The sequence below is a fragment of the Nuphar pumila genome, chromosome 10 (genome assembly GCF_984573655.1).
Source record: "Nuphar pumila chromosome 10, dmNupPumi1.hap1.1, whole genome shotgun sequence".
Lineage (NCBI taxonomy): Eukaryota > Viridiplantae > Streptophyta > Magnoliopsida > Nymphaeales > Nymphaeaceae > Nuphar > Nuphar pumila.
The window spans coordinates 115,839,589-115,853,726 of NC_143258.1; the positions used below are offsets into that span (position 1 = coordinate 115,839,589).

Consider the following 14,138-nt stretch of genomic DNA (forward strand, 5'->3'; position numbering starts at 1 on the left):
AATCATGAAATATAAGAATAATCAATTTTATTCCTGTTTAAATTTTAAAATACCTCGCTTCTCACTTCTGCTTGTCATATCATTTTTCGCTTTCACTTCCTAGTTTGGCAACCTTGGTTCAGACCCAGCTGCTAAGGCCCTGAAGTAGCCTCCCCTTGAACTTAGCAGGCTCTCTCTATTCACATATTTTAGACGGGTGGTTTAGACATCGCCCATGATTATCCATGAATATAAGAAAGGTGTTAATCATCTCCATGGTTGGTAAATACCAAACTATTTAGTTGACTAACAAAATATTAGCCAAAACAAGAAAAGAACAACAAGAGAAACAAATGAAAAGGAATACCATGGCCAAGATGGTGTAACATTGTCTTGCAGATTGTTAGATCTTGTTACAAAATAAGTATCAATAGTATTGATACACCCGATAAGAAAAAACACAAGGAAAAAAAAATAGCTAATGTAGTCTGGACGAGGATAAGTTAAACGAGAACTCACGTCTTAAGAGGACGACAAGGGCTTCCGAACCAAGAAGAAGTACATAGGAGTGAATATCTCTTTCCTGAAAAACAATTGTTCAGATGATAAAACATTTAGTGTTACCTATGATTTGTGGCCAACCAAACAAAGTGATGATTGACATCTTGAATGAGCAAACATGGTAGCGTGGGTCCCATATTCAGAATTGGATGGTCATGTTTTATCATATGTATGTGAGCCACATTTCTTAGTGAAATATGAACCATCTAGACATCTAGAATGGCAAAATTTTCATGCATGATAATCTTCATTAGAGGCCAAAGTCAAGCAGCACGAGCACCAGGCTCAAGTAATCACCTTCTCAAACTGCTCAAATTGTGAAGGTGAACAGCTGCAGGTGTGTGTGTGTGTGTGTGTGTGTGTGTGTGTGCTTGTGAGTGAGTGAGTGTGTGTGTGTGTGTGTGTGTGATGCAATTGTGTATTTACTATACAACAGAGGAAGTTATTTCACTTGATATTGTCCATCTGAGGGTTTGATACTTCCACATGATTATTAATGTATCTCACCTTCCACCTGCTACAAGACTATCTGCAGCCTTCTCCAGAAATGCAGAAACTCTTTGACTTCCTTCAGGCGCCAAGCCTAGAAACTCAAAAACCTTGACCTGGAAATCCAGTGAATGTTCGTCAATCAGAGAGAGAGTGCAATTAACATCCTACAACAATTTCCATTGGTTACATGTTACATGTTGCATATGTGATGACGTACAATAACATATATCATGGTATTAGTATAGAACTGTTGGAAGTCAAACACAAGCTTTTGTTGTAATATCCATTTAGTTAGTTAATCTTCAAGATCATCACTGCTCTCTTTTACTTCTTTTCCTTCCACACATGAAGGTACCTATTTTTTTATTGGTCTACATCTAGATACATTAAGAGTAATCTAAATTTAAGGGGAAACAAGCAAAGTCAACCAAAGATCCTTGCACAAAGCAATTCCTAAAAATAAGTAAAACAAATTATGGGAGTTGATGATCTTAATACCATATTCTTCGTTATTAAACGGCCGAGTGCTGTCAAACGGAAGCTACTAAGAGAAAAGTGACTTGCATCCAAAGGCAAATACCAAGAGACAGGAGAAGTTTGTGCAAGATCCATCTCTCTCAAAACCTGCACGTGAGACAATCACAAGTGTGTCCAAGGGTTTATGATTGCTGACATCACTGTCCCTGCATAAAATATTTCCAACCAAAAAGCCAGCAAATATGAAGTGTTACCTCAAACCCAGACTGCCTCAAAGCATCCAGACACTGTCTTGTCGATCTTACATCTGGAAGGCCATTGCCAAGTTCTATCTCTGCCTGTGTTAAAGTGGGAAAAAACCATCTTATTCCATTTGTATTGTATGGATTAAACAAATATTACATCATGGTCCTCTTGATGCATCTTTGGAAACAATTTTGCAATATTTAGATTTTTTTATTAAATGAAAAAAAAATCATATATTCCCTATGATATAATCCATGCATTGAGAAGATATCGACCGAGTTCAGCATTTAACTGTGCAAACTACTGTTCAGTAAATGGGTTAGACATCAAACATCGTGGGGTTCTTCATATACATCACAGCCCATTTCCTCCAGAATATCAGGGGTTTTAAAAGGTACCATTGGTGGATCCCAAGTAAGATTCTTGAAGATATTTACAATCTCTCACATGCGAATGCCACCCATTTAATACAAAAACTGAGTTATACCATTTCAGGTTATAACCTTTATTTTCTGGTGTTCAGGGTTGTTAGGATCATAGGAGTCAGTCATGCACCACTCATATGCAGCAAAAAGCTGACCAGGCTTTAGAACTCTGTAAATCTCCTTGTAGCATCCAAGCTGTTCACACCAAAAAAGCCATTGAATTAAATTACAGAATCATACCAGGGGAAAACTGAGCAATGGAAATGTTATAAAAAGAGAAGTCTATGGAAAATCATTGAAAGCACATACTGCATCTGGAGCATGGCAGGTAGCTTCAATTGCATATATTGCATCAAAGCTATCATCAGGAAGAGGCATCTTCATGAAATCAGCCTATGGCAAAAAGATGAACACACCCCTCAAACAAGATTCACACAAAACTATGATGCTACTCCAACAGAGTTTAATTCTAAAAAAAATCAAAGAAAAACCAAAACGGAATATAAAATATTAGGGAAAGAACCAGAAAAGGAATAGAAAGAGATGAAACCCATGTTCAAGGCAAACCAACCTTTACAAAATTACAGAACTTGTCCACTCCAATTATACGGTTAAGCTCCTGTTAAGTGATGACCAATTCAGTACAGAAAGCTATGTGCAATAATAAAGTGCTGCATCTTTGTACAAAAAGATGATAACATGTATTAAATCCAAATGATACTGATGGACACGCCATGGAAAGGATTCAGAGCTCTTTTTGAAGCCTCAAACCCATTTTATTGACATGAAGGGAATTTTGGCAGCTCTAGAACTGGCAAATACATATACGAGACCTTCAGCTCCTTTTCAATACAAGGTCTCTGCATTTTTTTGGAACATATTCTGGTCAGGTGCACAAAATATCACTTGTTTGTTGTTTCACTTCTCTATCTCTCTCTCTCTCTCTCTCTCTCTCTCTCTGAATTAATACATTCATATTAGGTCATATCGTTTTGTTTATTTAAATATTCTTGAAAACTTTCCAGTATTGTTCTGACAAAGACTACATGTCTCTTGATCACCTGAGAAACTGTTTTGCTGCGCATGTGTGTGTGAATATGCTACTCACCTCTTTAAACCAAATTCATACCTAAATGAATAGCTTAAGTCACCACAACTTTTACCCAAGCAATAATTACTCCAAGCTTATTAATTTTTTGGAAAGCAATTCTAAAGTCACATGCTTGAACCTTGAGTAAAAAGAGAAAGCAAGAAGAAATGAAAGAAAGCTTACAGTTCCTCGAGATATCTGGTATTCATTGTTATTCAACCCTGTAACAGATGCAAGACTGCAAATATGACAATAAAAAGATATAAATCCCGATGTTTGATTTCTATGGACTGTGTAATCAAATGAATAAAAACATTGAGTAAAATTTATTATCACTATCTTGGAATAAACAAAAAATACTGATAACCTTAATGCAAAAAAAAATGATGCATAAAAAGGAGCAAACTTAGGAAAGAAATATAGAAAACATTTTTATATCATGAACATCTAAAGTAATTGAAGTAATTTTCAACAATTAAAGAATAGGCACAAACTGTGGTACTTCATATAAACATAAGCTTTCTCGAATCCTCTTGACATCATTTGAGATCAATTAGTTTGTGCAACCATGTTGTCTTAGCATGGATCAAACAGTTACAGAGAGTTCCCATACTCTATGTACCTAAATCTTGTAACTATATAGTGAGACGAGGTGGGCAATGGGCCAGGCAGCCCGCCATGGGCCGGGCTTGGGCCTATATATTAGGCCCAAGCTCCACCCGAACTGGTTATATATATAGGCCCGGCCTGGCCCATTTTGGCCCACGGGCCTAACGGGCCCGAATCGGGCTTTAACCAGGCCGAAGGACAAGCCACGGGATTGGTTTATGCTAGCCAATGATATACAATATTCAGTTGACATTAATGCACTATTAAGGGTCTAACCCAGAGTTGTCAATCGAAAAAGCGGGAGCGGGAAACGATTCGAGATGCGGAAGCAAGAAGCGAGGCACTTCTAAAATTTTAGGAAACGGGCAGCGCGGGACGACTAGAAGCGAATCGAGATTCATCTTGAAAGCGAGAAGGGAAGCGAATTGGAAACGAAGAAGGAAGCAACCTAGGATTCGAGTGGAAAGTGAATAGGAATTGAGTTTTCCCGGTATTGGGCAAAAAAATAATTTGTTAAAGGCTCCAAGCCCCCCAAAAAGAGAATTTTCACTTCTCGAAATTGAGAAGCGACTGGTAAGTGAGTAGAAAGCGAGCGGGATGTGAGTGGGAAGTGATCGGGGAAGCGAATGGAAAGCAAAATGGGAAGCGCGCTTCCCTGCGCGTTTTGGAAGCAATGTGTTTCACGCTTCCAAAATGTGTTTCGAGAAAGAGCGCTTCCATCCGTGCTATAGCATTTTTGGTAACCCTAGTCTAAGACTCTAATCCATAGTAGCCAAACTCATCCTCGATGATTCCTCGAGGTTTGCCCTCCTCGAAAAATCATGATTAATCAAAAGGAAATAGGTCAACCTCAGCATGAAAATTCCTCATCAAGTCGTGATTAATCAACAAGATCATAAAAATCATGATTAATCGGCAAATCATAAATTTTATACTAATGAATTATAAACAATTAAAACTAAAAAATAAAAATAAATGAAAGTTTATCTAGCTAGTCATATCTTAAAATTGATAGCAAGATAATATCCTAATTATATATTAAAATACAAAAAAAATATGCTACCCTTACATGCATATATAAAAGCAATTAGCCTATAGAACTTGTGATAATAACAATGGTGAAATTAATGAAGTTTAAAGAGAATATATAGTCTAATTGATTTAAAACATAAAGGAATTTTTAAAGCGAGTGGAAAGTGAAATGGGAAGCGCTCTTCCCAGCGCATTTTGGAAGCAACCCGTTTCACGCTTCCAAAACGCATTTCGAGAAAGAGTGCTTCCCTGAGTGCTGAAGCATTTTCGGTAACCCTGGTCTAACCCATAATAGCCAAACTCATCCTCGACAATTCCTCGGGTTTTACCCTCCTCGGAAAATCATGATTAATAAAAAAGAAATAGGTCAACCTCGACATGAAAATTCCTCATCAAGTCATTATTAATCGAAAAGATCATAAAAATCATGATTAATTGGCAAATCATAAATTTTATACTAATGAATTATAAACAATTAAAACTAAAAAATAAAAATAAATGAAAGCTTATCTAGCTAGTCATGTCTTAAAATTGACACATGATAATATCCCAATTATATATTAAAATACAAAAAAAATGTGCTACCCTTACATGCATATAAAAAATCAATTGGCCTCTAGAACCAGTGATAATAACAATGGTGAAATTAATGAAGTTTAAAGAGAATATATAGTCTAATTGATTTAAAACAGAAAGGATTTTTTTGAAAAGGCTCGCATTTTTTTTGGAAAAAGATCAGGCAATAATAATAAACAAATTTAAAATTTTAAAATTAAATTCTCATGAAGAAATACAAATAAAAGATATTAAGAAATAAAAACCATTTTTTATGATAAATAGCCATTCAAAATCTAAATATCACATTTAAAAGTGATATTTATATTTTTTACAAAAAAATGTGATATTTTGAAAATATTGTGATAAATTGCCATTTAAAATTCTGAGATAATTTCTTGCAATATTTTCATGATTTTTTCATAAATATTGTGATATTTGACACACTGGTGAGCAGGCAATATATCATCTTTAATATCGCCAAGTTGATCCACCAATTTTCAAAGAGTTGGCATCACCAACTTGTTTCTAGAGGAGATTGTGATTAATCTTTGATTTGGTCGATGAATCGCTGATGTAGGCTACACTGGTCTAACCCCAGCTTGCCTATCCAGAACAAAAAAGGTTTCTGCATTCTAGATTTTACATTTTTAACTGTAGGTTTATTTCTAAGGCTATTTATCCTATCACTTGTGGCAAGGATCATAATGTCTGAATACCTCATGAGAAGGTCATTCAATTCCCTCAATCCTACTTCTCTTTAAAATATTAAGAAAATGTTCTTGATGCAGAAATATAGACTTCTGGGAATTCCCTTCCTACATTACACTTGATTAAGGGCACGTTTGGAAGCAAGAAACATCTAAGAAAAGTGAACCGAGGTCGGAAAATCGTACAATTTTTCGGACCTTTCCAAAAGAGCAAAAATGCTTCTTTGAGAAACATTTTGAAAAAGGTACATTTTTTTATAGGAGGGGGGGTGTGGGGGCGGAAGAGTCTTTCCTATCAGGAGAGACACCTCCTCTCTCACCCCTCCTCTGTCTAGGGCCTAGGCAGTCGCTTGACCTACCCAAACTGGTTGGACGGCACCCCCATCGCCGACGATGCCATCATCGCCTTCCTAGAATCAGTTGGGGATTCTGTTTCAGGCCTCCTCTACTTTCTCCTTCTAGAGTCGTGCTGGGGGGTTTCAGTTGTGGGGGCAAAGATGATCGAGGTGGTGCTGAACAATCGGCTGGGGAAGAAGATCAGGGTGAAGTGCAATGTGGACGACACCATTGGCGACCTGTTTCTCTCAACTCTTTGGTGCGCTTTTGTTTGAATCGCTTTTTCAGTTTGGGGACTATTGGTTTTATGGTTTTGTGTGGTTGATGAGTTTGGTTGGCCAATTCTTGATGGATTGGGGGATTTCTTAGTGTTTAATTTGTTTTTTTTTTAGTTTTGGCATTTAGTTATTATTGATGTCATTGATTTTGTTTGTTGTTTATTTGCATGTTCACTTTATGATTGTACAGAACCTCTTAAAAAAACTTTGCGACAATTCATATTAGCAAAAAAGAAAAAAAAGGGTTTTTGGTTTCATTTGTTATCTTGAGATCTTTGGTCTGAGTGAATACCATCATGGCATCATCTTATTATTGCTTTTTGGTGGAGGTGGGTGATTAAGATGTGTGTTGGAGTTCTGTGGCTGAGTTTGTAAATATGGAAAGCTAGCATTTGAGCCATTTTAGATCCAAACCGAATTCAACATCCAATTTGAAAAACTTTGAGATCTTTATTTTCATTTTTTTTTTTGTTAATCTGGAAAGCTGGCAGTAGTGTCATTTTAACTCCATGGTCTTTTGGTTCTGTCTTAATCTGGAAAGCCGATCCATTTGTTCAGTTGTTGTTACTGAGCCCCAACTGTCCACAGTGTGGATGATAAACTGCTTTCTGTCTAGCATGAGAAAAATTTTTCATGCACAAACAAACAAGCAAATTTTTTTCTCTTTCATTTCAAGCTCGTTTTTCTCATGCTACACAAACAAGCGAAAATTTTTCTTTTGAAAAACTTCTCATAGGCCTTTCTTTTCATATGAGAGTTTTTCTCGCTTCAAAATGTGCCCAAAAAGGCATAGAATATTCCCTCCTATTCTGCATCCAATAACCCTAGTTCAGATCGCTTCCTAGAGGGAGAAGAAAAGAAACTTGTCTCCTTTTAAATGCATACAAGTATCCAAAAATTAGCTAGAAGAGAAGTTTAGAAACTTGAAAAGTTGTGATCTAAATTTTACCTGAATCTAGCAATTTCTCGAAGCGGTCCTCCAATACCACAGCCAACATCCAACACCTGCAGTCAGGAAGCATTTAAGTTCCAGACCACACCTATACAAAAGCATAGGAGAAACTCGCCAATTAACTATTGAATGAAGCCTTTCAAGTGCACCTTCATTCCAGGTTCCAAACAAAGTTGTAAAGCAAGAAAGTGTTCATGACGTTTGATGCTCTCCTGAAGAGATTCCCCTTTCCATCTGCAAAATGCATGAATTGTTAGTCAATTTATCAAAACAATGTTGAACTGTGAAAACATGGACAACTTACAAGCATTTTCTTTTTTTTAGCAAGTATCTGTTACTTGCATATTCATACACATGAAAAGTGAACATTAATCTGGATTTAACAAAACCATATTGATGAATCTAAGCAAAGGAGAAGTGTGAACCTGGGAGCAAAATGAAAAGACTCCCCCCAACCAAATTCATAGAAGCTTGTCGAAAGATCATAATACTTGTTTACCTAGAAAAAAGGAAAAGCTTAAAGTAGGCATATGAAGTGCAAGTTATAATAGCACAAGGTATTTATATATTAAATCAAGCACCACTTAGGACTCAAGAAACTCCCCACATTGGAAAGATGCTCACAATCATCATCATCATCATCCTGTTAAAATGTATCATTCAATCTTTGTAATCTTATATATATTTTATATATATAAAGGATGATACATATACATATATGGTATATATGCATATGTATCTTCCTAATTATATATATATATATATATATATATATATATAATATTTCTCTATTATTAGGCATATGGGTAGTTTAGTCATTTCCCCTTTTTACGCATATTCCATTTGGAATATGTTTGTAATTTTATTTTTATTTTTCTTTTTTTATTTTTTTCATTTTTGTGGTTTGCGCCACCTAGGGAGGCTCCCCAAAGAGTCGTTGGGGAGCCCCCAACGGTCACAAATGTGACTGTTGGGGGCTCCCAACGACTCCTTTGGGAGCCCCCTATGTGGCTCCTCTCTTGTTATAAATAGGGGTCTCCCCCTTGTAATTTATTCACTCCTTTGGAGGAGCTTTTGCTCCATGTAATGGGTGTTACACCCTTCCTCTTTTCAATAATATCAACTTATGCCTTATAGGCATTTTTGCCCCTTTGTGGGTTTATGTGTTAGCACATTATGTGCTTGTGTTTTCCCCTTTAGTGGGTATATTCGCACTTCATGTGCATGTGTATTGGTTCATTATTGAACCTAATATATTCAAAGCCGTTTCCTTACACATCCTTCCTGAAAGTGCATTGGATAATACAAACAAAACCACCATATAGCTCATCATTTCACTTTTTGTTACTTCCATTACAGTGTGACATTGATATTCAGTGGTTACTGCAAAAAATGGATTAAGTCAAGCAAAAATTCACCCAACTTGAAATCAGACCAGTCCCTATTATGATGTGATTGGAACCAATTTTCATGACCAAAAGAAAAATCAGCTCCAAAATCAGTGAATTCTTCATTTTTCTGATTCAACCAAGCAATAGGTGAAAAAACAAAATTCATTCTTTTATCCATCTCCTCCAAGTCTAGTCTTTTTTCCTTCAATAAGCCCATTGATTAGTTGTCTGATTGCTCGAACTTAGAATTCACTGGCATTAACATTGGGATTAACTGGGTGCTAGTCCATGCTAACATAACTTTTATGATTTTCCTTGTTCAATATTCAGGGAAACTTAACAGATCCACCCCAATTTTTCCTATCTGTATTATCCTAACTGTTTTGAGTCCAATCAGAATTTAACAATATTCAGCCACTTAGGTTGTGTACACATTTAAAAAGAAAAGTAAAAGTTCAACGCTGACATATGATATGAGAATAAGATGATACTCCATACCATCTATTGTTGCTTGAAATTGCACGCAAGATGAGAAAAGAGTATTCAATTATATTTGAACTTGTGATCAACTGAGTTTTGCGTCCATACAATGCCAAGGAAAAAATGGGCAAAAATTCATTGTTTCTACTTTTCATAATAGATTACCAAACTGTTCGGATATTGCTATAAAGTAATGAAAGAATTAAAAGTGAATCACAAACTCATTCAACACAGTGCACTATGAATTGACAACCCGATAGCAGATACATAAATAAAAAGTCCAGGTGACATTTTAAGGTCAATGGTTTTCAAAGGTTAAAAGATTCATTCACTTAATAGTTATAAAGAAAGAAGAGCAAAAGAAAATAACAAAATCCAGATTCAACTGTACTATAGTTTTTTTCTTTGAAAAAGAACTTGCCATGTCTGTGTAGTTTGCTTTTCTTTCTTCCTCTTTACCTCCAAAGGAAACATGATATTTCTCATACCTAACAAATCAAACAATGGGTCAAAACATAAAAATACCAAAAGGAATAAATCCAAGAAAAAAACACATTGAATTCATAACACAATGAACATGGCCATGGCAAACACAATAAAGCAGTCCCTGTCAGAGAAGCAAGCATCTTGCTTAAAAATGCCAGGTCTGAAATTCTTCATGCACACTGCATTTAGCAAGTAGGAAGTGTACATTTGATACTTATTATAATGAAGCTTCCTTCTTCAAATCATGCAAGCAAATAATTTGGTTTTCATTGCATTCAATACCTAATGCACATGGAATTAAGCTAGATTTTTTTACAGGGGTTATAGAGTATGAAGTATGAACATGTATTTAAGGTGATCTCCTTGATCTCTTATCTGAAAGTTGCACAAACCAAGCTCCTATCTTTGCCAAATTTCCCTCCGAATGCCATGACTATGCGGAGTGCATGTCAACCAGCGGGCTTGTCCATAAACATGATATTTTTTCTTTTTTCCTTCCTAAATGTGAGCTTTTATTTGGAGCTTAAGCAACCATTTACAAAGGCCAACAGCTATAACCATCAACCCTTCCTTGAATGCCATTACCATATCCAAAAAAATATTTTGAAATGCTTCCTTAGACATGTTCATTGTCCTTCCTGGAAATAAAGCTAGTTAGCAGGTCAAAGATAGCCTAGGAGAATTTAGACCTTGGAAAACTACTAGCCAATCTGCATGTCATCAGAAAATATTCAAGAAGGCTCTCATCAACTATTCACACCATGAACTCTCAAAATGAGATGAGAAACTTGAAATGTTCCCTTTACTAGAGTATTGAAAATTGTTAACTTTAAATTTCTGCATTATTTTCTTCTACGATGTTGAAGCCCATGGTCAAATGATGGATAAAAATGGAGAGTTGTCTACTCCTCCAAATATGCAAATATGACACTTTTTTTCCTGTGCTCCAATCTCTGAAGGCAGAGTTACAAATGTTCCTTATGCAAGAGTGAAAAGAGCTTTCTTTTACATTGAATTTCAGTATGATTTCATTCTTTCAAAAATTCCATAAAGTTTTCCAAATGAAAAATAAAAATAAAAAAACATTTTGGATTCAGCATTTCAGCAAGGCTCAAGAGGCAATTGCAGATAGCTCATCTGTCCTCGTTGTCTGTTCTTCCATATATAATGTTGCCATAGACTCATTTCTACCATGGTAAGGTTGCCAACTGTTTAAAACACAGTGCCTCATGTCCAGATAACAGCATTCACTTTTGAATTACAGAATTCATTAAGGATCGATAGTTGCCAACATAAAAGTACAGGTCATATTTGCAAATTAATAATTGTTTCTTTAGTAAAGCCATCTGGGTATCATCTATAGGATAGGACAGTAAGAAGGAAAATGCTGGAACACTAATGATCAAACGCTGAATTTTGCTTGTATTGTCATCGTTGTGTCTTCATGAATATACAAGATAGAAGAGCATTTATCACTGATACATGAATTAAAAAAAAATGCGTGAAAAACTAAAAACAACATTTAACCAAAATAGTTAGCACACCACCGTTCCAAGAAATAAGAAAAAGGAAGACAGAGAGACGCAGGGTACATGAGAAATCAAAACAGAGAATTCAACCCTGTAAGCAAAACAAAAGCAAGGCTGAAATCCATAATACACATACGTATCGACGGCTGAGAGCACATCCTTCTTCTCGATCTTCCCTCCAACGGATGTTGCAAGATTGAGCGTTCCAGATCTCGACATCTTGTACCATAAAAAAGAATTCTTTTTTTAAAAAAGCAGATATAATAAGTAAAACCATTCGAAATCCTAAATAAGCTAAATCACGAGAATTTAAAAAAATAGAAATCAACATCCAAGCAAAAGATGCATGAAAAGAGCACTATACACAAAAAAAATCAAGAACAAGACAAAGCCCGCCCATTTACTAATTCTTAGTTCCTAAAACTAACCGAAAACATGAACAACTTCAAGATCATTATCCAGAAGAACATAACAAGAGCCAGAAATATTGTATCCCGGACATCTCCCCATATAAATCCTTCTTTTAGAAACAGATCTCCCCATCCACGAGCCTATGATGACATTCAAGCGGTCATGAGAGAGAGAGAGAGAGAGTCATATTCGTTAATTGCTTTTACAATATATATGCGCATGCATTAATGTCAAAGAGCGCGGTTTGTGAACTTCTCACTCGCCACTAAAAATTCTGATAAATGATCGATTTTCACTGTCCATTTCAAAGAACGAGAAGTGAATGAAAATAATATAGACAGACAAGTCCGGCGTTCTTGGACTCCTTCCATGAAAATGTTTCTCTTAGCAGAACATGCAAGACTCTTTGTGTGTGTGTGCTGTGTGTGAGCGCACGCACACACACACACACAGTCATATAATTCGTAATGGCTTCTGAGAAACAGACAATCCAGAGAAATCAAAGAGACTTTTTCGGACCCTCTGTTACTAGAAACCGAGATTTCGAGAGCGAGACCACTCAGAAACTCATGTTTTCAGGAGACCTTCAAACGAGACTACCAGAAAATATCGATCATTTCTACGTTTTCACGATCATTCTCAAATAAACCAAAAGAAAAAGCCCAGATCACGAAAAAAACCGAAAAAATCTCTTGTTACTCGAACTATTTCCGCAAAAAACCCTCTTAGAAGAAATCTTCAAACGATCTACGCCATCAACTATCCTGCAAAAAGCTTGAGAGAGAGAGAGAGAGAGAGAGGTTACTCTGTGTAGTTTTTAGGGCTTCCGAACGAAGGAATGCACAGAGAGAGAGAGACAGAGGGAAGAGAAAAAGACGACGAGCTCAGAAAACAAATTTGAAAAACTAAGAACGACCCCAGAATCTCTGACGCAGATGTCAGATAAGCACCACTCCCAACCGCTTTCTGCGTCAGGACTTGGGTTTACAAATGGATCGGATTCGGTTGGACATGAGACCCTAACCCGTAACGTCTTTTCAGATATGGATCTCAACATAGAATCCGCGAGCGTTTCGAATTGGATTCGAGCTCATATAATCGGACACCTTTTAGATCTGGACTCTGACTTGACCCAGACAGACATGTAGTGAACTCGACGACCCATGTTGGATCCAAGTATGATTAGCCGCAATCCCTTGCCTAATCTAGATAACGATTTTGTATTTACACTTTGTTTGGATCGAAAGGATATGACACCAGATTAGCTTTTCATTTATCCAAGTTTAGGAGTTCAAGTCAGTTAGAATTTGTTTTCATTAAACCCTTTTTAACTACAAAATGGAACTCATTCTCTTTTTTATGACGAACCAGTTTAGGGCATACCATAAGTCAAATCTAGGTCCATTACGGCTACTTTGTTAGTTGAAGTTAGGAGTGTCAACGGGTCGGGACCCTGACCCGAACCAAACACTATAGGGTCCGGGTATGGTGATAAATAAGAAGACCTGATTAAGACCCGGGTTTGAACCCGAAGGTCCAATTAATACATGGACCCATATATAGTTTCTGAAATTTTTTACTAGAACCAATCTTGACCTGCATTCCGATTAAGACCCACAGATTTTCAATGTAAAAATGATAAAAAAATATGGTTTTATTGGGTATGGCCTGGGTCTGGTTCATGTAATTCTTATCGGGTCTGGATATGGTTTTCTTATAGTAGGTTCGATTAGACCTAGGTCCAGACCCGATACCAGACCCAAAAATTGGGGCCAGGTCTGGTTTCACCTGGATCCGAACCAAACCTGCCCCATTGACACCCCTAGTTGAAGTCTAGATCCATATTCTAGATCCATATTTTATATCCATATCTTAATGGATCGGATATTCAACCCATTGATAACCCAAAAATCCATATCCTTCTTGAGCCCGTCAAGATGGATCCGGTCCCAACAAAACATGAGTTCGGTACATCTGAACCCTACGGATAAAAAAACTAAGGATAATGGCTATGAAGACCACAATTGAATTCTTTTCAAATTTAGAGCTAACTTATATGTGCTTTGATCCATGTGGAACCTCATTTACCGGGACCACAT

At 36.5% G+C, this 14,138-nt stretch overlaps 1 protein-coding gene across 1 annotated transcript; it reads right to left on the minus strand.

The window, feature by feature from the left end:
• Positions 1 to 325: 325 nt before the first annotated feature.
• Positions 326 to 12,981, minus strand: LOC149828015 (cycloartenol-C-24-methyltransferase-like). The gene is made up of 14 exons (XM_090019805.1): positions 12,845 to 12,981; positions 11,765 to 11,847; positions 10,035 to 10,101; positions 8,168 to 8,241; positions 7,892 to 7,976; positions 7,740 to 7,795; positions 3,454 to 3,508; positions 2,752 to 2,799; positions 2,490 to 2,573; positions 2,259 to 2,375; positions 1,764 to 1,847; positions 1,531 to 1,656; positions 1,048 to 1,145; positions 326 to 562 (listed from the first exon to the last, which is right to left on the minus strand). The coding sequence occupies exons 2-14, from the start codon at positions 11,845 to 11,847 to the stop codon at positions 502 to 504; spliced, it is 1,038 nt and encodes a 345-aa protein (XP_089875931.1). The 5' UTR covers positions 12,845 to 12,981; the 3' UTR covers positions 326 to 501.
• Between the last annotated feature and the right edge of the window lie 1,157 nt (positions 12,982 to 14,138).

What these genes read in the sequence shown, in the direction of transcription:
- LOC149828015 (XM_090019805.1), bottom strand. Translation starts at nt 11,847, where the DNA reads ATGTCGAGATCTGGAACGCTCAATCTTGCAACATCCGTTGGAGGGAAG. An exon ending in TGAGGCAGTCTGGGTTTGAG is followed by an intron (nt 1,657 to 1,763) that starts GTAACACTTCAT and finishes TCTCACGTGCAG; the next exon opens with GTTTTGAGAGAGATGGATCT. An exon ending in GTTTAATAACGAAGAATATG is followed by an intron (nt 1,146 to 1,530) that starts GTATTAAGATCA and finishes CTGGATTTCCAG; the next exon opens with GTCAAGGTTTTTGAGTTTCT.